Genomic DNA, 23873 nt, shown 5'->3' on the forward strand with positions numbered 1-23873 from the left:
CATGCTGGTTTGCCCCTACGCTAATTTTAGCTGTTTTTCTGTATAGTGACAGGTTTCAGAGTAGCAGCCGTGTGAGTCTGTATTCGCAAAAAGAAAAGGAGGACTTGTGGCCCCTTAGAGACTAACAAATTTATTTGAGCATAAGCTTTCGTGGGCTACAGCTCACTTCATCGGATGCATACATTTCCACTGCATGCATCCGATGAAGTGAGCTGTAGCTCACAAAAGCTTATGCTCAAATAAATTTGTTAGTCTCTAAGGGGCCACAAGTACTCCTTTTCTTTTTGTTTTTCTGTAAACGCTCTAATTTCATAATCTATGCTGATAAGGTTTGCCTGTGGAGATCATTAGCTTTGTATCTAATAACTCAGCAATAATTGAGAGCTGTATGGGATCAAGGAAATGCATTCAGAAAAGAAAAGTTATTTCAGTTAGTAACTTTTCTGTACTGTGTTTACAAAACCCTCTTGGACCTTCATTATACATCATAAAAAAAAAAAGGCAACCAGCCCAATATTTCCTTTTGCAAATCCCTGTTAAAGACAACACATATTTAGATCAGTTAGGTTCTTCTTTTTGTTCTGAGTTTGTTCATCACTATGGCTTCTATGCACTGCTGCAATGCAACTAATAAATAATAGAAATATTATAATCAAATAATAGCAAGAAAAGCTACCTGCTGAATGCATGGAGTTTTGTCAGAAATGTTATTTCTGATTACATTTTTCAATGAGAAATTTCTAAAGGAAATGAAAACATTTGTTTTGTTTCCAATTGCATATTTCAGTTCAGTTTTTGAAAAATCAAAATGAAAGCTTTGATTTAAACTGAAAATTAATGCTTCCCTTCAGAATGTCACACCATTTTTTAAAAAAATTTCAAATGGAAAATTTTGAACAAAAAAATTTCAGCTGAAATTTTAGTTGGAGGGAAAATAGTTTCCCATGCAGCTCTAGAATAAACACACACACAAATGTATGGCTGGGGTGGCTGGGTATTGCTCAATATGTAAAACAATGGAAGGAATGAAATACTGGGATTTTGTTCAATCATGTTTTTGTCTGTAGTATACTGCCCAACAATATGGCTTGCTGCCTCTGCCAGATGAAAGAGAATATTGAAATTCTGTGTAAGACAATCAAGTTACACTGTGAACATTTGTGTGCCACCAACTCCTCCCTGTGCGGTAGGTTTGCAGTTAACATATATCATTTTGAACATAGACGCCTTAAGTGTGACCATTACTCCATTAGCTGTGAAAGATTCTGTATACGAAAGGCTCAGTTGGTCCTCCACTCCCAGCACTCAGCACTTCACAAGACTGTATGCATTACTGGTCACTCCATCTCACAAATGATATTACGGAATTTGAGGGGGTTCAGAGAGGGTGATGAGAATGATCAATGGCCTGTGAAAACTCTTTCATGAAGACTGAAAAGATCAAGATTTCTTATCTTAGAAAGGAGATGATAAGAGCAAACATGATAAGAGTCTCAGAGTAGCAGCTGTGTTAAGTCTGTATTCGCAAAAAAGAAAAGGAGTACTTGTGGCACCTTAGAGACTAACAAATTTATTTGAGCATAAGCTTTCGTGAGCTACAGCTCAGTTCATCGGATGCAACATCCAATGAAGTGAGCTGTAGCTCACGAAAGCTTATGCTCAAATAAATTTGTTAGTCTCTAAGGTGCCACAAGTACTCCTTTTCTTTTTTATAAGAGTCTATAACATAATGACTGGTCTAGAGAAGGGGGATCAGGAGCTTCTGTTTTCCTTGTGTCATAACACAAGAACAAGGGGCAGTCAATGAGGTAAAAAGTGGCAAATACAAACAAAAAAGAAAAAGAAATGTTTTTTCACACAATACATGGTTAGACTATGGAACTCGCTGCCTCATGAAGTTGAGGCCAAGAACGTAGCAAGATTCAAAAAGGAACTGGACATGTCTATGGATACTAGAATATTCAGAGTTAGAATACTTACTGATAAATATTTGGGAAGGGATATTAAACTTCATGCTAGGTGCTTAAGCCGATCTCTAACTATTAGGTTAGGGCTTGTCTACACATGGAATTATTCAAGAGCTATTCCTGATGTGGACACTGTTCTACCTCTGTGACAATTCCAGGGGCATCCCTGCTTGGGTGAGACCAAGGCAGCCTCAGGAGTGACTGGTTTAGTGTCCTATCAGTTTCAGAGTAGCAGCTGTGTTAGTCTGTATTCACAAAAAGAAAAGGAGTACTTGTGGCACCTGAGAGACTAACAAATTTATTAGAGCATAAGCTTTTGTGAGCTACATCTCACTTCATCGGATGCATCCGATGAAGTGAGCTGTAGCTCACGAAAGCTTATGCTCTAATAAATTTGTTAGTCTCTAAGGTGCCACAAGTACTCCTTTTCTTTTTGTCCTATCAGTGTGAGCCATTTAAACTCCCTGAAAGTCTGCTGAGCAAACAGCCCCAACAGACACCAGCAGCTGGCACCCAAGAAAGACATTTAACTAACACCCCTCTCCCCCACACCACACACACACAGAGCACGGAGAAATGTGGAGCTTTTCCGACTAGAAAGTGGGTTTGAGGAAATGAAGGCTGCAGAGTGTTTTGGAATTAAAACTTTAGTTGGTGTCAAATATCATCTTAGGAAAACTGGCTTGTTTGGTTAATTGTCTATGGTTGGTTCCATCCAACATGGTGTTTCCTTTAGCACTGGTATCTGCATGCCAATGTGATTCAATTGCATGTGCTGAGTTGCATACTACAGCCTCGGTCGTGCACCTCCCTTGTAAAATATGAGCCTCAGAACTGACAAGAGATGCCATGAATTCTTGTACTCTTAGTCAGGCTGTTCACACTCCCACTGTTACCTGTGGCCAGAAATCACAGAGGTGAGCAAGGAAATATCAGTTGCGCCATTGAGGCTTGTTCTCTACCTCTCTGTATTGTACTAGTACTACAGTTGCATCTAATCTACAGTTTTAAATGTCCTGAACAAATAGAGAAGCCATCCCACAGCCTGATTAGTTTCTGTTACATGATCACAGGCTGTTCTCAGAGTGCCCCTGTCTCACACAGGGTGACATGCAGCATCAGGCCCACTGCATGCACCACTTTGGTTTGATGTACCTCATGAACAGTGTTGCCTACTAAGTACAGCACTGGACTGGGACTTGGGAGACCCGGTCATATTCCCAGCTCTGCCACTGACCTGATGGATGACCTTGAAAAGTCACTTCCCTGCTCTATGCCTCAGTTTCCCTACCTGTAAAACGGGGATAACGATGTTGACCTTTGTAAAGCACATTGAGATCTGCTGATGAAAAGTGCTATAAAGAGCTAGGGATTATTAATAAGTAAGACTACATTTTAGTTCTGGGTATTTTTAGTAAAAGTCATGGCCAGGTCACGGGCAGTAAACAAAAAAATCATGGCCCAGGACCTGTCAATGACTTCCTTGTAATATACCCCTAACTAAAACTTGGTCAGTGGGGGGGGGCATGGGTGCTTTGAGGGGTGGCCTGGGACTCCCGCTGGGGTGGAGAAGGGGGGGCCAGGTGGCAGCATGTGGCCCAGGACCCCCGCTGGTGCTGGGAGGGGAGGATTGGCGGGGCTGGCAGGCTCCCTATCCAGCTCTGCGTGTCCCTGCAGCTCCTAGGGGGAGGGAAGGCCAGGAGGCTCCACCTGCTTCCCCCGCCACAAGCTCTGGCTCCGCAGCACCCATTGGCTGGGAACTGCAGCCAATGGGAGCTGCAGGGGCAGCGCCTGTGGGTGGGGGCAGCGCCTGTGGGTGGGGGCAGTGCACAGAGCCCCTTGGCCCCGCCGCGTAGGAGCTGAAGAAACACACTAGCTGCTTCCAGGGAGCCGCCCCGTTCCCCGAGGTAAGCACCACCCTGAACCTCAACCCACTGCCCCAGCCCTAAGCCCCCTCCCAAACCTAAACTTCCCCAGCAGTGGCCGGTGCAGCTGGCCCAAGGGCTGCCTGATCTGCTCAAGCAGCCCTGGAGCTGCAGAAGTCACAGAGGTCACAGAAAGTCACGGAATCCGTAACTTCTGTGACCTCTGTGACAGACTTGCAGCCTTATTAATAAGCTCTATTCTGAGAGCTTACCTAGTGCATAGTACTTAATGACTCGTTAAATCCTACAAGAGGCAGGAACACTGTGAAAAGGAGCCCAGGCAGGAGCCAGTTTTCATGGACTAAGAGGTGGGGTAACATTTTCAAAAGCACCCGAGTCACTTGGAGCCTAAATCCAATTTTCATAAGCGACAGACGCTGGCGGGGGGGGGGGTGTAAATCTCATTGAAAGTCAATGGAACTCTTAGGCTCCTAAGTCGCTTCAGCGCTTTTGAAACTGTTACTTTGTACCTGTTATTAGACTGTACAGGCCACTCGGGGAGGGCCGGGGTTACCTGGGCAACATTGATTTAATAATCTCTTGACTCTGGAGGGCTTCCCTTAACTCTACAGTCTCAGCATGTTCTACAGTAGCCTTCAAGTCTGGGGAGCTGTCGGATGCTGGTTGCAGAGCCTGGACTCAGGGCCCCAGAGCCCATCACAAGTTAGAACTGCCCAGGCATAGCTCCTAATTTGGGAGGACTGGTTATGTTGAGGTCTCCTCTGCCACTCCCTCTTCCCTCCTTGCACCCGAATGCACACTCCTTCCACTTCTACATTAGCATGGGGGCCACAGATCTGCCTCTGATAGCTGAACACCAGCAGAGAGTCTGCCTGCACTGGGGAGTTCTCAGCTGGCCTGGTGACTGCTTTCAGGCCACTTTGCACTGGATAATCTAGTCTGTCATTTTCCATATGGAATGCTCTATTAGTAGTGACTGCTCAAGTTAGGATCATAAAGTGGTGACCAATATTTCATCCTCATTCAGCTGGTCTGATTCCATGCTTTGTCTTGCTTTCCCGGATTTGGGTTTTTTGGTTGGTTTTCAATTTGAGTTCATTTTATTCAGCTGATTCTGAGTTTGGCAAGAGTGAAAAAATACATTTACCCTTAGCTAAGGGCAATGAGATATAGCCTTGGAAGAGAAACAACCAGAGAGTGAGAGGTCTTAGGCTGTGGAAAACACTCCCAAGGAAAGCTTGGTCACATGAGACACTTAAAACGAATGTGGACAGAGCCCTTTATATATCCTCTGGCTCCAAAAGAGGGACCGATTTAACAAGTCTTTTCCCCTAACTTATCTACTATACGTTTCAAAACGGGTTTCTCTTTAGCACACATTTCCACTGAGTTGTTACACTGTGTCTGTGGGTTAGAGTAACCCTGTGACCCCATATTTTTGAAGCAATCTCTTCTTGACATAGAGAGATACAAATTTGCTCTCTTGTTTTTTGAACAGTTCATGAAGAACCTTTAGAAAAGATGCAAGAGGAATTAATGCAAGTGTTACAGTCCAGGAAACTGAATGCCAGCATTGTGTTAAATCTTGAGCCTGAGGAACCTTTACTCACCCACAGTGATAATGAAATCACAATGCTCACAGATAGCCAGTATCAACCTAAGATAGATATTAATCTTAATAAGTCAGATCTTCTTCCTGGAATAAATTACTTTTTCTTTAAACACCTGACCAAGAAGGGAGAAATAAACAATGTAGGACTGACCGTCCTGCCATATTTTAAACTGTTTAATTTTAATTTACACAAAGGAAAAGTTACCCCAGGCCCTTTCAAACTTCCTGCAGCTCAGTCGAATATGTTGGCATTGACTGACTTTCAGCACGTGGACTGGGCCAATGAAAGTGAATTGAGGAAACTCTATATTTTGGCGAACTTGCTAGCAATAGAACTCCAAGAAAAAATATACAATGCTGAAAATGGCAATGGTGCAAACAAGATCAAATCTGTGCTCAAGTCATTCTTGACAATTCCTGCCATGCACAAAAGCCAAGCACACAGAACTGAGCGGCAAACTCCAGCAAAGCCTGGGCGTCTGAGAGAACATTTAAAAACCAGAGGGATGTGTAGGGAACTTGCAGAGCAATGCGACAAGGTTTTATCCAGAAACACACATGGAAGGAAGAAAACTCCAGAGAGAACAAAGGAATGTGTGGATTATATGATGAAATGTACAAGGGAAGGGAAGGAAAAACAATCAAAGAAGATGAAAAGAGAGACCCTGCAAGCTAAAAAAGAGAGAAGCAAAGGAACAGTTTGCTGTTTTAGCAGAAAAAGAAGAGAAACTAAGAAGGCATTTAAGAGTCAGATGCAAAAGCAAAGTGACTTAGATTTGCACCGTGTGGCACAAAGCAGGAAGAAAGTGGCTAGGAGTTTAAATCCCTCTAGCACAATTTCTGTCTTCAGACATCACAAAATATCCATTCCCTCCTCCCAGAGACATTCTCTTCCACACTTGCCCACACAGGCCTCTCACTTGACTGTCTCATTTAAGGTTGAAAACAATTCTGATGACTTAACAGGTAAAATCATTATTTTCTTGGAACATGACAATAAAACTGGTAGGAAGAAAGATCTGGACGCTCTAAAGGCAAAGCATGCACCCCTTAGAGAACCTAAAAAAGTTCTTATTTTCAGAAAACATGGCCAGAAAGGGAGCCCGCATTTCAGTAGAAACAATCATCTTTTCCAGAAGGCATTTCATCGAGTGAATTCAGATGTAAGCCACCTGGTAGTGGAAAGAAAACAGAAGCACAGGATGAATAGTAAAGAAGGTGTAGTCAATAGGTTATCACACAGAAAGAGTGCTGCTTTGACTGATCCTCTCTTGGAGAACCCATCAGAAAACAAAGACTCTTCGCTGGATGATATCTTACCCAGCATACTCCAAGCCAATGAAACACACTGGAAGCATCAAAAAGAGAGCTCTGGTTTTCCATATGCACTTAGTGGTTCATCATCCCCAGATAATTACTCTGTTCAAGGAGACCTGTTTGAAGCTGAGCTGAATAATCGATTGCACTCCCTCATCCCAAACCAAGCTGTGAGAAACCTCATCTCCCATGTGATCCGAACCCTGAAAATGGACTGCACTGAGCCCAGGGTGCAGCTGGCCTGTGCGAAGCTCATCTCTAAGACAGGCCTGCTCATGAAACTGTTCAGTGAGAGAGAAGATATCAAAGAAACCTCCTCTTTGTGGCAAACGTACCTCTGGGAAAACGGGAATGTGCCCAACAAAAGTGCCCACCAGAGGAAAGCCAGCAAGAAAGATTCAGAGGAGGTAAGCACCACATGATACATTGGAAATGAGCAATAGAAAACTCAGAAGTAACTATCATTCCCATTCTGTTTGAATGTCTTTCTGTTACATAGTTATCCCCAGAGCCTCCCCAATACAGCTACGGCAACAAGCTGCTGCTGGCGATATCGGTGACGGTGGTTATAATGATTATTATTGCAGTGATTTGTCTCATCGAGGTAAGCCAAAAAAAATCAATTTGTTGCATGGCCATTGTTCCAGTCGTCCTTGCAGCACTGTGTAGGAGATTGGCAGTATCCCTTTGAACAGTGTATGAGCCCTCCGTGTTTAAGAAACTGCCCAAAACCAGCCAGAGCAGCCATATGTTGGTACTTATGCCTCACCTGCTGGGGTCTGTCTGTGCAGCCGTCAGGCGATGTGGCTGCAGCCACAGGCGCTGACTTTTATTTTCCAATGTTCCACCCGAACTCTGCCCCTTCCCCCGAGGCCCTGCCCACACTCTGCCTTTTCCTGCCCCTACTCTGCCCCCTCCCCAAGGCCCTACCCTCACTCTGTCTCTTCCTGCCCCCACCCTCCCCCAAACATCTCCTGCCAGCCGCCTAATAGCTGATTAGTGGGGCCGAAGAGCTGATCAATGATCCCACCAAACAGCTGATCCACAGCCCCGCTGAACAGCTGTGGCTGGTGGCTGCTGAGCACCCTCTATTTTTTTTCCAGGGGGCTTGAGCCCTGGAGCACTCATGGAGTTGGCGCCTATGGCTGCAGCCCTGACAGATGCACCCAAGCTAGCTTAGATCTAGCTAGGATGTTTTGAGGGCTCATGCTGCCATGGCTGTACTTCTCTTGTTACTCAAGCTAGCTTTGATCCAGCCAGATCATGTTGATCTAACTAAATCATCGCTAGCTCAGGTATATCTACACATGCTGCAAACACACCTCCCAGCTGCAGCGTGCCCTTTGTGTCATTGGTAAATGTGGTTATTTGGGACTAGACCAGCCATGCCGGTGAGGTTTCTTGCATTACTTTTGTTGCATAAAGAGCACAACTATAGCCTAATCCTCCCTTGGGAAGGAAATATTTAATAAGCCCACCCACTTCTTCCACACTACCCACATGAGGGGCCTTAGTTCAGGAGTGCTAAGGGAGGAGCTGAAAGAGGGCACCGTGGTAATGGTTGCAAAGGGGGCTCAACCCTGCAGTCCTTACTCAGGCAGAACTTCCACCATTCATTATCTCACATCCGCCCTTCCATGTGTTGTGTCCAATCATCACGTCTCTGACACTTTGATTTGGGCCAGAGACTGTCTTGTTGGTAGATGTTTGGACAGTGCACAGCACAACAGGACTGTGGGCCAGCTAGGCGCTACCAGAGTGCAAATAACAGCAATAGGAACATTGCACCCGTCACTGGGACAGGCGGGTACCTCCAAGAAAATGACAAGAATAACTGTCCATTGAAGTCAATGGCAGCTTTACCTGTGTGAAGACTGCAGGATCAGGGCACAGGATCACAAGCAGAGTCCTGATGTCATCACATTGTTGCTTAGATATATCAGTAAAGTGTTCTGTGATAGAACAAAGCCAAGAGCATCTGTCTCTCTCTCTCTCTTTTTCCTGGCGGCTAGAGTACTGGTCTAGACAGGGGGTTCAAATTCTGTTCTTACTTCAAATCAGGTTGAGAAAGGACTTGTCTGTCTCGCTCAATCCAAAAAATTTGCAGGCAGATACTTCATGGAAACGATAGGTTTCAGCTTTAATGAAAGAATATTTCACCAAAGTGACCAGGTCTAGATGGTAGTAGCTCCTCCCTCTTTTTTTCATTCTCCTCTAGAGACTCGACTCCTGGTTGGACTATATTTCCCATGATGCACTCTGATCTCTCCTCTTGGAATGAGGAAGTGGAGCATCCTGTGAGTTGCTGGCCATGGTGCATCATGGGACATGTAGTTCAGCTAGGGAGACCAGTCCATTGAGAAGAATAGGGACATGAGGCAACCTAACTAAAACTATCACAAGGAAGTGTGGCAGCATTTTCAAATAAAACTATTTCAGTTTTGGGTTTTTCAATGAAAAAAATCTAACTTTTCTGCAGCAAACACTTTTAGTGAAACATTTTGTTTAGCTGAAGAACAATTTTCCAGTGAAAAATCGTTTAGACAGAAAATTTTTGTTTAGCTCCTATTTAATATCCAGTATCTTGGTGTTTCTTTTATGCAGCATACAGAGAGAAAATGCCTGGCAGCTGTTGTTTAAGAGTCATTTTTTTTTCTTCTTAAGCAGATTTGTTCCCAGAGATCCACAGCATCTTCTCAATCAACACATGATAACAAACCACAGTCCATATGGTAATTGTTCTCTTTTCCCCTCCCAGTGTTGTGTAACACAGACAGCTGTTTTCTCTCATTTAGACAATACCTAATCTTAGACTGTTCCAAATCTTTCAAATATTGCATGTTGGAGAATCACAAGGCACCCACCTGGATATTTAAAAAACAATGCTTCACTTTTAGCAAACACAGAGAAGACACTCCAAAGAGTGAGAGATCCCAGCTGCTGACTAATAAGCTTAGACATCTGCAAACCTCTCACCAGCAGCTTGCAAGCTGCTCTTCTCCACAGTAATTATTAATCACATGTGACAGCTATGCCATTTGCTGTAAAAATGTATCACCACTGTCTCTTCCCAGGCCCTACTAGTCAATAATTATGCAGCAGTTTGCCCGGGACTCCAGTGTTGCTCACATGCATATTGTGATTCATAGCTCTGTGCAGTTAATATTTACCATATTTATTCAGGAAAAAATAAATCTGTCCTGCAAATGCCCTCATGATATGATGCTCAGTGGTACCACCTCCATATCAAGTCATGGGAGTGTTTTAATTTAAATAAATGAGCAGATTTCCTTGCCCCTCCCATTGCACACACTCTCCTAGGGCCCAGGGTTTGCCACTTGGGAGAAGACAGGATTTTTGTGGATGCCCCTTACCAGTGCATCAGTACTCAGAGACCCAGGCTTCCCCTGCTGCAGTGTCCCTCTCTGCTTTAAGTGCATGAGAGGACATAGCTGAAGTCATCCACTCACGCTCCTCCTCCAGAGCAGCATGAAAGGAAGGTCGGGTTAATCGACTTGATTGTTTCAGCATCATTCATTGCAGGGGCTCTAGGAGACGTTGTTCCTGTCTGCTGTGCAGGACTGAAATCTAGGAGGCTTCAAAGAAGGGATTTTCTGAGCCTGTCTGCTTGCTGCTTGTGCCCTGTGTTGGACATAACTGGTGTCACACAGGCAGAGCAGGCCTGTAGCACCTATGACTCTCTTCTTCAGGCATCCGTGGAGGATCCTAGTCTTGCCCATTGCATCCACTCAATCCTAGCAATGCTTCTGCCTGGGGCACTGCTGGCAAACTGAGGGCAGGACCGACTCTAGGCACCAGCAAAGCAAGCACGTGCTTGGGGCGGCACAATTCCAGGGGCGGCATTCCGGCCATCCTTTTTTTTTTTGCTTGGACAGTTGCACTCTCGGAGCTTGGGGTGGCAAAAACCTAGAGCCGGCCCTGGCTGAGGGCTCTGAGCCTTGTGTCCCATGTTCACAAGTCAGAGCTGCCTACCCGAGCCCTATGAAAAGCACACAGGCGTGGACTCATCTGCTGCTTTGCACTGCCCCAGGGGCAGGACCATTGCATTTTCCATTCTGTGGCCTGCGGGCTAGATGGCAGGCCTGCTTTCCCAGGAGTGGCACGGGGACCCATCCTCTCGCTCTCTCCCTCCTATGTGCCCCAATTCCCGATGCCAAGGCATCTGATCTCTGTCTCTCACCCCGAGAGCTGATCTGTCTTCAAGTTTCCCCATTTCCCACTCCAACTCTGTGCTCCCCATTTCTGCCCTCTTGCTCCCTGCCATCCATTCTTGGCCCCGCCATTTCTACTTCCCCCGACCTTTCTATCTGCCCCCACCTTCTTACTCCCACTTTTTTCCCCACCTCAGTTTCCCTCCATTTCTCTGCCCTCCTTTTCACCTGCCTCCCAACCCCAACAAGGGGGTAACCATTTCACTACAAGGGGTGAAAAGGGACTCGGGGCTGCTGATCTTCCCCGTGGTGAATCGCCCTCTGCAGGGAACTGCAAGAAGTCCTACTGCCACCCCCCTCCCTCACATCATCTTCATCCTCACTGCCTTCTCCCTGCCCTTCATCTCTCTGTGAGCTCATCCCCTCCCAGCACAACCAACCCAAACCTTTATTTAAAGTTACTGGTGGCCCTACCTTGCCATTTGCCTCTCATGCCACTGGTCGCACTGCTTGGCATCTAGCCTTCTCCCCAGCTCGTGGCATGTGCCTATTCTAATGGCTAGCTCTTCTGTGCTGGGCAGTCTCTTACGCGTTGTGTGTGTGCAGAGCCCAGTGCAGTGGGGTCCTGTCAGGGCTGATTCCCCACTCTAGCACTTTGAGTACAGAAGGAGGGGGTTTGCAAGGATTCTAAAAATTAATACTGGCCACTCCAGGCTTGTATTAAACTCCCAAGGTTACAGCTTCTCTCTGACCTTGGATGGGTAGATGCTGCCACCACCCAAGTGCAAAAAAAAAAAAACCCTTAGGATCCAGGAAGGCGCACTTGGGAATTCCTCTCTGTGGGGTACCCTCAAGTCCTTTCACCACCACCCCCTCCGGGCAAGAGCTGAGGAAGAAAACAAAGGAAATCACGTGTTGTCACCAGCTAATTAAACAACATATGCACAGACCTCTTAGGACACAAAAACCCAATCCTGTTCTTAAAAAAGGTAAATTTTATTAAAAACAAAAAGAAAGAAAATACATTTGGAATTTAGGCTATTGCTAGATTTTAAAAGAGCAAATATAATAATTAAGCATCAAGAATGGTTTTCTTGAGATTCAGCTTAATGGTTACAAGCAAAACAAAAGCATTTGGGGGTTAGCACAGAGGAGTCCACAAGCTATAAAGAAATAAAAGAGAGAAACCTAATCGCATCTTCCTAGACCTTCCCTGATCTACTTACATATCTAGGATTCAAGTAAGTAATTCCTAGGTATGATTTGATGATTTTTCATACCTGGTTTAAAGCTTCTTACAGCATTGCTGTTCTGTGTCTCCTCTCTCCGGAGAACAACAGACAAAGGGAAAGCTTTTTCCCAATTTTAAAAAGTTCTAGCCCTCCCATTGGCTCTTTTGGTCAGGTGCCCAGTCCCTTTCTAGCTGCTTTTTTAATCCTTTACAAGTAAACCAAGTAGAGAATAGCTACTAACAGGGATTTTATAGCTAACTGGCTGGCTGGGTGTCCATAAAAAGGAGCTATCTCCCACCCCTTCATTTATCACAGGCCCTGGTCACAGCTGGGGTCCTAGGCACTGTGGTAATACTTACAATTACTAATACCGAATGAGGCGGCTACACAATGCCATGGGAACAGACACTCTGGGTCACATCCAAAGCTGATGGCCCGGGAATCCCACGTTAGCAGGTCACTGCACAAGGGGCTCACTTGCATGCGCAAGGGCCTTCTCGCACAAGTTGAGCCTTGCTTCTCTGTTGCATTACCCCAGTGTAATGCCAGTGACATCAGTCCCACTTACACAGGGGAGAAAGCATTGCCTGACAAGGCTGTCTCTCCTCCTGCACTATGGAGACCCACACAGTGTACGGGGGTGCTCCAGGCCACCTTGCTCCCCTGCATTGGCATGAGATGGGTTGCGGTTGTGCCCTGTCTTTGTGCTGTGCTTTGGTTGTTTATCTTGTAGATTCAGGATGAAATGTTACCAGTAAGAGAGTGGATGTTTTCGTACTGGCAGGAAAGGGCTACCTGAGGCCATCTGTAGCTGCACCATGGTGAACTTTGTTTGTAAAAGTACGAAAAAGAGGGAATTCTTCAGGGACAAAAATGCTCAGAGGCTTTCCATCTCCCTTGCAGCCCCTTTATTTCCAATCTGTTAAGTCCAAAAGCGTCACAATAGTTTGAGTGGCAATTGGCTGGCTTCCAAACCCACTGCTCACTGTGCCCTATCAGCTGGAGCAGGGTAATACAGTGCATGGGGAGCAAGATTTAGGAGGAGTCACTAACTTGCTTTACGTGATGTTCTTTTTTTAAAAGGTCGTTTCAGAAACTCTCCCGAGAGAGAAAGAGCAAAATCTCTTCTGAAGCGATCCATCAGGTAAGCACAGACAGAAGTTTCAATGTGCCCAGATAATTGTACTTACCAAATGTGCCAGCAGTTGACACTACAGCACAGTATAAATGTCTCCGTGCTGTCTTCCAGGTCCCTGGTGTATCAGAGTCTTCAAGTATGGAGAAACCGCTTTGGCTTAGAGACATGTATCTCCCACTGGATTCTATACGTAAAAAATCCATGGCCCAGAAGTTATATGACAGAGACTCCTCGGATGAGGAAGAAATTTTCAACAGGGCTGATGTAAGGTAAAGCAGGGAATATTAGCAATGCCTAGAGTTATCACTGCATTTCCCCTTGAGCTCCTGCTTTGGAGCCAAATCATCCCGCACCCATGCAGGGACTAGGAGGCTCTGGGACTTCCCCTTTGCTCATTTGCCATCAGATCATCCCTGAAGATGTCCCCTGATGCACTGGGAGAGTGGCCATCTTGGGGCAGCTCCCTAGGACAGTTGCCTTTGCCCATCCTCAAAGCCATATTGCAGTGCCCCGCTCCACATGTGATCCAGAGCCCCCATGGGCCTGAAGAGAGAACACAACAGAGAACTGCTATCTCCTCAGGCCGACCCTTCACGTTCCTCACCAGCCCCATGTGAGCGGGGGCAGAGCACAGGGGCTTTAGTCCTTTTCAGAGGATAACCCATTTTCATCTAAACGTTGTCATTACAACTGGCTTGTTGCCATGGTGCTCAGCTTCTATCTCCATGTCTCAGTAATCAGATAAGGGTTTCCATGGGACTTTCTCTTCTACAAGGATGAGAACAAGCCACTGAGATGCTAGATATATATGAGCAGTTGTTCAGTTACGCCTGCTTTCGGCTGGCTAGGGCCAAGGCCTGCAAGATCTCTCTTTTACTGTCAGTGGGGTACACAATTTGAGCTGTAGCTCTGATCCAGCAAAGCCCTTACACAGCTGCTGAAGTCAGTGAGACTAAGGCCCAAGCCCTCAAAGATATTTAGGAGACTAACTCCCAGGAGAGTCAGGTGCCTAAATACCTTGAGGATCTGGGCCTTAGCCCACAACTTTGCTGGATCAAGGCCTTAGGTCCTGATCCAAAGCTCATTGGACTTTGAATCAGACCCTTCCAGAGCTTTTATCCTGCATAGAGAGAGCTCCTAAAGCTGAATTCAGCTCCAGGAGCAGTGCTGCCTTTTACATCAGTATCATTACACAATGCACATACAGATGAAGTGGCTGCACTTGAAGAGGGGAGCTGAACAGTTTTTAGTCTCCCGTAGTGGCAGCCCTGTGTCATACTCTGATATTTAGGTAACAGAAGGAAGAAAATATTGCTGTGCATTAAATGAAAATCCAGCTTTTCCTGTAACTAGACAGAAACTTTTTAAATCTTTCCATGTTTGTCTTTTCCTATTTAGAAGACAATATGAGTGGTCGTCCAGCAAAGAAAGCTACTAACTTGTATTTTTGTGACTACTACTGTATATCAAGAGTACTGTATAAAGTTATAATGCTGCTCTGTGTTACATAGATAAAACGGGAAGCCATCCTTTCTGTTGCCTTCAGAACTGATGATTAAAATGCATACTTTTTCACAGAACAAGTGTGGGCTTAGTGCTAACCCTGCGAGCTGGGAGGGTCCCAGAGCCTGTCAAAGGGTACATAGCAATGAAGCAGCCCTGTGAGCCTGAGTCGGCTGACGTGCCAGCCACAGATTTTTCTTCCCTGTGTAGACATACCCTGTGTGTCCCCCATTCCCCACTTTTCCCCATACCAGGGTCCAGCATTCTCTTCCTCCATGCCAGAGCTCTGTGTACTGCCCCATTCCCCCTATGCCAGGGGTTCTGTGTGCCCCCCTACCAGGGTCACCCCTTCTCTCCCCCCATCCCAAAGACTTTGTGTGCTCCCCCAGTCTCCCTTCCTCCCTACTAGGGTCTCCCTTTCTCCCCTCCCCCCCCCCAATGCCAGAGGCGCTCTGTATCCTGATTCCCTACCAAGCCTTTCCATTCCCCACTTCTCCCTCACCATTATTATTTCTTTTCTTCCTGCCTGGGAGATAAATTATTTAAGCTGTCACCCCTTTTAACTCTACTGAGACAATGGACAGAGCTGAGATGGGGGGCTCGGCTATGCTGGAAGGTGTTAATGGCTGCCATCAACCAGTTCTTTGATCTGTAGTCAATTACAGCCCTGGCTACAGGCAATGGGTCTGCTAACCTGCTGCCAGGGGCCCCAAGTGCCCCCCCTTTCCCTCTGCTGTTTTCTAGGGTTCTGCCCACTGATACCCTGAAATATTGGATTCAGAGTAGCAGCCGTGTTAGTCTGTATTCGCAAAAAGAAAAGGAGTACTTGTGGCACCTTAGAGACTAACAAATTTATTAGAGCATTAATGCTCTAATAAATTTGAAATATTGGAGTTGATCCTATGCTGTGTTCAAACGTGACTGTATTATGTCCAAACAGACAGAGAAATGCCAACAAGTTGAGCACCGGCCTTGATTCCTCAGCCAGCTAGAGAGAGAGCAGGTCCATTAATCGATGAGTGATGACTGAAAGGTTTGAGAGACTGCACTGGCTTGAAATCGGTCATTCACAAGAAGAGAGGTCTAGCCAAGCTAAGATTGTTGGAGGCCTGGTCAAAATAGGTGTTTTGAGAAAACACTTTACAAAGGGTAATTTAGAAACTATGATCCTATAACAGGTTTCAGAGTAGCAGCCATGTTAGTCTGTACCTTAGGTGCCACAAGTACTCCTTTTCTCTTTATGAGCCTATACAACCTCCCTGAGCCTGGCTGTTGGCTCTCTACTGATGCATAGTAGCACTATAGTGCCAGAGTGCCTCACAAGCATCCACATAACCAGTCCTTCCCAGGCACAAATGAGGGCTATGCCTGGGCAGTTCTAACTTGTGATGGGCTCAGGGGCCCGGAGTCCGGGCTCTGCAACCAGCGTCCAACAGCTCCCCAGACTTGAAGGCTACTGTAGATCTTGCTGAAACTGTAGAGTTAAGGGAAGCCCTCGAGAGTCAAGAGATTCTTAAATCAGTGTTGCCCAGGTAACCCTGAATGCCAACTCTGCCATTGGAACTGTGGCCAATGGGAGCAACGTGGCCGGTGTCTGTGGGCAGCGGAGTGTGGAGACCCCCTGCAACTCCCACCTAAGAGACACTGCCAGAGGGGTGTGAGGGTCGCATTCGGGAGCCGCTCGAGATAATTGCCACACCCCTCACCTCCTCCTGCACCCCAAACCTCTGCCCCAGCCCAGAGCCCCTTCCTGCACCCAAACTCCCTCCCAGAGCCCACCCCACACCCATTATTGCACCCCAACCCCCTGCCCCAGCTGAGCCCCTTCCTGCACCCAAACTCCCTTCCACAGCCCGCCCCCCACACACTCCTGCACCCCAACCCCCTGCTCCAGCCCAGAGCCTGCACCCAAACTCCCTTCCACAGCCCGCCCCCACACACTCCTGTACCCCAACCCCCTGCTCCAGCCCAGAGCCTGCACCCTGCACCCAAACTCCTTCCCAGAACCCCCCCCGCACACAGTCCTGCACCCCAACCCCCTGCTCCAGCCGAGCCCTCTCCTGCACCCAAACTCCCTCCCAGAGCCTTAGCCAGGTCGGAGCGGGGGGGAGGCAGGAGTTGGACGAGTTCTGGGTACCCCGAAAAATTATACAAACCTGCCCCCCCGCGCTGTCCATCCACACTCGCACCCCCCTAGCGACGCAGGGGCAGGCTCCCTCCGCCCATTTCCGGGTTGCAAATGCGAGATTGCGACTCGTCACCCCGGGCGGAGACTCTCCATCGCCGCCGGCCCGAGCCCCCCAGGCCGCGCGTGTCGCCGCCGGCGCAACCCAGCGCAGCCCCAGCCGCAGCCGCGGCCCCGCCCCCTCGGCCGACGCGGGTCACGCGGGCGGGGCGGGCGCGCGCTCGGCGGCGCCTGCGCTTCCGGGTTCCCAGCCGGAGCCTTGGGGCCGCGGAGCAGGTGAGCGCGCGCCCGCCCCGCCCCTTGCAGTCCCCTGCCCCATAGACCCACTTCGCCCCCCCGGCCAAGCCCCCCGCTGCTCCCGCCGGGCCGTGTGAGGCGCTGGGGGGGCCGCTGGGTGTCCTGGGGCCGCCCACGGGAGGCAGGGCAGCCCCGGACCCCCCCCCGTGCTGCGGGGAGCCGGGCTCGGGGCAGCCCCGGACCCCCCCCCCCCCGTGCTGCGGGGAGCCGGGCTCGGGGCAGCCCCGGACCCCCCCCCCCCCCCCCGTGCTGCGGGGAGCCGGGCTCGGGGCAGCCCCGGACCCCCCCCCCCCCCCGTGCTGCGGGGAGCCGGGCTCGGGGCAGCCCCGGACCCCCCCCCCCCCCGTGCTGCGGGGAGCCGGGCTCGGGGCAGCCCCGGACCCCCCCCCCCCCGTGCTGCGGGGAGCCGGGCTCGGGGCAGCCCCGGACCCCCCCCCCCGTGCTGCGGGGAGCCGGGCTCGGGGCAGCCCCGGACCCCCCCCCCCCCCGTGCTGCGGGGAGCCGGGCTCGGGGCAGCCCCGGACCCCCCCCCCCCCCCCGTGCTGCGGGGAGCCGGGCTCGGGGCAGCCCGGACCCCCCCCCCCCCCCCGTGCTGCGGGAGCGGGCTCGGGGAGCCCCGGACCCCCCCCCCCCCCCGTGCTGCGGGGAGCCGGGCTCGGGGCAGCCCGGACCCCCCCCCCCCCCGTGCTGCGGGGAGCCGGGCTCGGGCAGCCCGGACCCCCCCCCCCCCCGTGCTGCGGGGAGCCGGCTCGGGCAGCCCCGGACCCCCCCCCCCCCGTGCTGCGGGGAGCCGGGCTCGGGGCAGCCCCGGACCCCCCCCCCCCCCGTGCTGCGGGGAGCCGGGCTCGGGCAGCCCCGGACCCCCCCCCCCCCCCGTGCTGCGGGGAGCCGGGCTCGGGCAGCCCCGACCCCCCCCCCCCCCCCCGTGCTGCGGGAGCCGGGCTCGGGGCAGCCCCGGACCCCCCCCCCCCCCCCGTGCTGCGGGGAGCCGGGCTCGGGCAGCCCCGGACCCCCCCCCCCCCCGTGCTGCGGGAGCCGGGCTCGGGGCAGCCCCGGACCCCCCCCCCCCCCGTGCTGCGGGGAGCCGGGCTCGGGGCAGCCCCGGACCCCCCCCCCCCCGTGCTGCGGGGAGCCGGGCTCGGGGCAGCCCCGGACCCCCCCCCCCCCCGTGCTGCGGGGAGCCGGGCTCGGGCAGCCCCGGACCCCCCCCCCCCCCCCGTGCTGCGGGGAGCCGGGCTCGGGGCAGCCCCGGACCCCCCCCCCCCGTGCTGCGGGGAGCCGGGCTCGGGGCAGCCCCGGACCCCCCCCCCCCCCGTGCTGCGGGGAGCCGGGCTCGGGGCAGCCCCGGACCCCCCCCCCCCCCGTGCTGCGGGGAGCCGGGCTCGGGGCAGCCCCGGACCCCCCCCCCCCCCGTGCTGCGGGGAGCCGGGCTCGGGGCAGCCCCGGACCCCCCCCCCCCCTGCTGGGCCGGGCTCGGGGCAGCCCCGGACCCCCCCCCCCCCCCGTGCTGCGGGAGCCGGGCTCGGGGCAGCCCCGGACCCCCCCCCCCCCCCGTGCTGCGGGGAGCCGGGCTCGGGGCAGCCCCGGACCCCCCCCCCCCCCGTGCTGCGGGAGCCGGGCTCGGGCAGCCCCCCCCGGACCCCCCCCCCCCCGTGCTGCGGGAGCCGGGCTCGGCAGCCCCGGCCCCCCCCCCCCCCCCCCCCCCCGTGCTGCGGGGAGCCGGGCTCGGGGCAGCCCCGGACCCCCCCCCCCCCCCCGTGCTGCGGGGAGCCGGGCTCGGGGCAGCCCCGGACCCCCCGTGCTGCGGGGAGCCGGGCTCGGGGCAGCCTGGGAACCCCGGGGCTGTCTTTGCTTCCTCATTAACTAAGTCTCAGCTGTTTAGTTTTGGAGCAACACTCCGAGTTGCTCGGGTGGTGTTTCTGCCGGTCATTGGCCCTGGCAACAAGCCTTAAGAACTTCCCAGCTTGTCCCCGGAGGGGTGGCGCTGTCTGGCTCTCAGTTAGAGGTTGGTTGGTGGGGGGATCCCACTGCTTAAGAGCACACCCCCGAATCAGTCTGAACCCCAGCCCCTCCAGCCACCTTGTGGAGGTGCATCCAGTCACAGGGCTTTCCTGGTACAGCTGGCAAAGAGCTCCAGGCAGATTCTTTTGTTGTGTTTGGTTTGCGTGGAGTTGGTATCTCCCTCATGTAAACTTTGTCTGTTGGACCCATCTGTTGTTGTTCATTACTTATATTGCAGTAACGCCCCGTGGTCCCGCTAAGTATCAGGGTCCCATTGAGCTAGGTGCTGTACAAACACAGAGACGTACATAGTCCCTTCCCTGAAAACAAGCAACTTAAGCTTGTTGATGGTCTTGATTAGAATAACTGTCCTGAATGCCACTGATACCCAGGTTTGTCCTCTGGGTGCCACTGACATCAGCTTTCGAACTCCCCTAGCTCCTTTCCTCTAACTACTGTTGGCTCTCCCGTCTCTCCTAGCTCCTCTCCTCTATTGTCCCTGAATTCAGCCCCACGTCTCTTCTCTCCCTCTATGGTTTGAAGATGCATAATGCAGGTTTTAGAAATTCATCCACTGCATCAAACATGATTACTAGAGCATATCTTTTAGAAAAGCACCCAACCTTGATTTAATGACTCCAAGTGATGGAGAATCTGCCTCATATCTCAATAATCTGTTCAAATGGTTAGTTACCCTCACTGTTAAAAATTATTTTTCTATCTCTTAACTACTGACCACTAGAGCTTGTGACTTTGTTAAAGAACCTACCGGCATCAGAAAGCTTCCCATGTGGCACTTATAGCTGTGATCAAGTCACCTCTTCACCTTCTCTTCAATCAGCTAAATAGACTTGGCCCTCATCTGCACGACAAACTTACATCGGTATAGCTACACTCGGGAGTGACGTGGTTATATCAATCTAACCCTGGCATAGACAGCGCTGTGTCGACATAGCTACCACCTTGGGAGCCGGGGGGGTGGAGTACCTACGCTGACAAGGGGCGCAGGCAGCATCTTCACTAAGGCTTTGTCTACACTGCACTTTCATCAGTAAAACTTTTGTCAGTCGGGTATGAAAAAACACACCCCGACCATCAGAAGTTTTGCTGACGAAAAGCATCGGTGTGGACAGTGCGTTGTTGGCAGGACGATGTTCTCCTGCCGACAAAGATACCGCCCCTTGTTGGAGGTGCTGCTGTAAGGTGTGCAGTGTAGACATAGCCTAAGTGCTGTAGTGGTGCAGCTGCAGCACTGTAAGGCAAGTCTACATTTCAAAATTTAGTTGACCTAAGTTATGTCAATGTACAGCCACTGCAGTAATTAAACTGCTTTTGCATGTTCACGCTACGGTCCTTGTAGCAGTGGTGCGTGTCCTCATCAGGAGCGCTTGCGCTGCTTTAAGTATCGGTGGTGGGGCATTGTGGGAGGGCTTCTCAAAGGCAGTCAGTGTAAGCCATGCAGTTTCTACACTGCGGTGACCTAACTACATTGACTTGAGCACTATGCCTCTCGCGGAGGTGGAGTTAAATTGGTGTTGAGGGCAAGTTACGTCGGTGGGAGCTGCATTTTAGTGTAAATGCTTACAGTGTTAGATCAATGTAAGCTGCCTTACGTGGACCTAACTGTGTAATGTAGACCAGGCTAAGTGTAGACGAGCTCTGAGCATCCTGAGTGTCTCTTTTTTTTTTTTTTTTTTTTTTTTTTTTAAAGTTTTCCAAACCTCAAATCATTCTTGTGGTTCTTAGAATCCTAGAACCATAGGGTTAGAAGGGTCCTCGAGGGCCATCTAACCCCCTGCTAAGATACATGATTTGTTGTGTCTAAAAGCTTCGCTGAAATGTCTTAATTTTTTCAGCATCCTTTTAAAAATCAGAATAGGGTGCAATATTTCTGTAGTGGTCTCACCAGTGCTGTATACAGATATAAAATCACCACCCTCCTCATGCTCAGTAATCCTCTGTTTATACACTGTTAGCCCTTTTTGGCACAGCATCGCATTTGGACCTCGTGTTCTTTGTTAAATACAATGATCTCTAATTCTTTTACAGAGTCACTGCCTTCCAAGATCCAGTCCCCATCCTGTAAGTTACACTTTTTGTTCCTAAGTGTATGATCTTGCATTTGGCCATATTAAAACACATGTTTGATTGCATCTGGCTTGCCCAGTGATGCAGATTGCTCTGTCTGTAACTTGTCTGTGCTGTTATTCACCACCTGACCAATCCTTTTGTTGTGCACAAACTTCATTATCAAGGGATTTTATATTTTATTTCAGATCATAGACTCTTGGTATTGGAATCACATCTCCACCTCTTTTATGGAGTACTTTGCAGCATCTCCCAATGGCTGAATCTGAATGCAGTATTTTCTTTTCACAAGTAGCATCTTATTAACAAACTGGAGTTATCAAGGTACAAACCTTGTGCTAACCGTGAACTTTGTCCTCAGGACAAAGCCATGAGATGAAAGTCTGAGTGATAGGGTCAGCTTCTCTTGGTGTTGACTTCTCCTCTAGGTTGCTGATTCCTCTCCCCTTACCCTGCTCCCTCCGCACCACCCCAAGCCATAGTAAGTCCTCTCTTGTCGCTATAACAAGGCTTTGAAATGGTGTTTGATTGAAGATAGTATTTGGGGTCTTTCGTCCCCAGCTGCAGCTGTCCCTTTGGGTTTAAAAGCTGATGCTAAGAGAAGTGCTGAGCAAGTCAGGCAGCATCTCAGGAGAGGAGTAAATTTCCTTTGCAGGGAGGTGACCGATTTCCCTAGGGCTTCAGTGGTGCAGCACCATTCTGAAAATCTATACAGTGGTGTTTTGTGTGGGGTGCTGTCACCAGTTGCAGCTGAGCTAGCTAGGGGATGTCAGTAGGCCATGCAGCACCCTGCAGCGTGAGTGGGTGGAGCAGGAGAAGAGTCAGGTTCTCTGCCAGGAGTTGCTTCCTACCCCACTTGGCAGCTGCATTAGGTTTGACTCTGTGCTCTCCCAGCAGCTCCCCTCCCCAACCCTCCCAAGAGCAGAAGTCTGTCACAGCTAATTGGACTTTTTCTTCGCTCTTTGCTATCGGCGCATTCAGTGGAGCGTGGCCTGCCACCTTCGTATGGTGTTTCTTGCTGCTCTTTTGGCATGAGATCACAGATTGTTTCAAAAGTGACCACACCTTGTGCTCTATTTTCTGCTTCACCATCTTTCAGCTGGAGCTTCAGCGATGCAGTTTAAGGTGCAGGGTGCATATTCTCTAAAGAACATAGCACATGATTGAGTAGCCTGTAGTTCTCCATGCCCCTACACAGCTCTGTTCTAACTGCAAATCATATTTCTCACTGGCTCAGAGATGCTGCCACTCCCAGGGGACAGTCTTGGAGGGGAATCTTTCTAGGGCGGACCTGAAGGGGCACAGAGGTGGGGTTCATGAAATTCTCTTCCTTCAGAAGAATTGGATTATAGTGAATTGTGGGCATCACTGAGACCCCTGCTTACCTGGATAAGTGCTTCAGTGGGGTAGTTGCCTGTATAAGTGCTCGTGAATGTGAGGGCCCTTTAAGTGGAGTGTGCCAGTAACTGGAGCCTCCAACCTTTTTGGTGGTCCTGGTCTTTAATCCTGCCCCCTCCCACTACACTGAGTGCTGCAGGGAGACCCTGAGGTTGCCTCTGCATTCTCCGGGGAACTTGGGTCAGCAGGAGAATCATGATGGGATTGCTACTGTTCTGGAAGTCCCCAGGGAGTGAAGATGAGTGCCCCTGGTCTGGTGGAGCAGACTGCACTCTTTACTTTCTGGTAAAGAAGCCACAGTGGCATTCCCTTCACATACACACTTCACTTCCCCAGGCTGGCAGAGAGATCCAGGCCACCCGTTTTCCATGGGTCAGGCTGCAACATCAGATTTCAGGCATGGCCCTAGCTCCCATTCTTTTGATGTGGCTGGATAGAGGAAGAGGAGAAGGAGATCATCTCCTTGGAATGCAGGAATGCTCACCTGCCAGGCAGGTGACACTGCTGCATTCCAAGGGGATTAGTACCTGGAAGTGACAGGAGCAGGATGCAGCGCCACTGAAATGGATCCCAGCAGATTGGATGAGTCATTCCATTTCTGCACAGGTAAAGTTTCACCTTGTCTGAGTTCACTCTGAGGCTGAGTCAGTACTTGGAGCTAGGGGTGTGATTCCCAGCTCTCATGCTAGCTCTTATTGAGCTAGTGTGCTAAAAATAGTGGGGTAGCAGCATGCTGAGTCCACACCTGCCTGAGCTTCCTGGGCGCTGTCTGTGCAACTCCAGCTACACTACTGTTTTAGCACGTGAGCTTGAGGAGAGCTGGCACAAGTATGTAAACGGTGCTTGCTGGCAGGCTTCCTGTTTCACTCAGGCACCTTGGAATGGGGGTGTTTTATTTGGAGAGGGCGAAGCTGGCTCAGTGATTTAGGCTCTGTGAATTTCTTGTGAAGGCTTAGCTGATACAGTAACGATGTGCAGAGACAGAGAGGCAGAGGTGGGATTGAATGTACCTAATGTGGGGTCCATTTTCTGAGTTACGCTTTGTTTGGCCATCTCTCGTAAATAGTTGTGTAGTCC

General features: G+C 50.3%; 2 protein-coding genes across 5 annotated transcripts in view; both read left to right on the forward strand.

Moving 5' to 3' along the window:
• Positions 1 to 1073: 1073 nt before the first annotated feature.
• Positions 1074 to 14880, forward strand: LOC119848860 (leucine-rich repeat-containing protein 37A2-like). The gene is made up of 6 exons (XM_043503502.1): positions 1074 to 1186; positions 5352 to 7189; positions 7282 to 7386; positions 9450 to 9514; positions 13270 to 13330; positions 13436 to 14880. Exons 1-6 carry the CDS (start codon positions 1084 to 1086, stop codon positions 13595 to 13597), a joined length of 2334 nt encoding a protein of 777 aa, XP_043359437.1. The 5' UTR covers positions 1074 to 1083; the 3' UTR covers positions 13598 to 14880.
• Positions 14881 to 17190: 2310 nt separating this feature from the next.
• Positions 17191 to 23873, forward strand: part of PLEKHM1 (pleckstrin homology and RUN domain containing M1) — a 52479-nt gene continuing 45796 nt past the window's right edge. Inside the window, exons 1-2 of one of the 4 annotated variants that reach the window (XM_043503233.1) lie at positions 17191 to 17288; positions 21360 to 21392. The gene's annotated coding sequence lies outside the window, so the exon portion shown is untranslated. The remainder of the gene's footprint in view (positions 17289 to 21359; positions 21393 to 23873) is intronic. The other 3 variants (XM_038385416.2, XM_043503234.1, XM_038385415.1) reach the window with 3 other exon arrangements.

This window comes from Dermochelys coriacea, chromosome 27 (assembly GCF_009764565.3).
Source record: "Dermochelys coriacea isolate rDerCor1 chromosome 27, rDerCor1.pri.v4, whole genome shotgun sequence".
NCBI classification, from domain to species: domain Eukaryota; kingdom Metazoa; phylum Chordata; order Testudines; family Dermochelyidae; genus Dermochelys; species Dermochelys coriacea.

Bases quoted from the DNA above. Each gene is read 5' to 3' on its own strand.
- LOC119848860 (XM_043503502.1), top strand. From the start codon at position 1,084: ATGGCTTGCTGCCTCTGCCAGATGAAAGAGAATATTGAAATTCTGTGT. The intron at 7,387-9,449 runs GTAAGCCAAAAA...CTTCTTAAGCAG, and splicing joins CAGTGATTTGTCTCATCGAG to ATTTGTTCCCAGAGATCCAC. The intron at 13,331-13,435 runs GTAAGCACAGAC...GCTGTCTTCCAG, and splicing joins CTTCTGAAGCGATCCATCAG to GTCCCTGGTGTATCAGAGTC.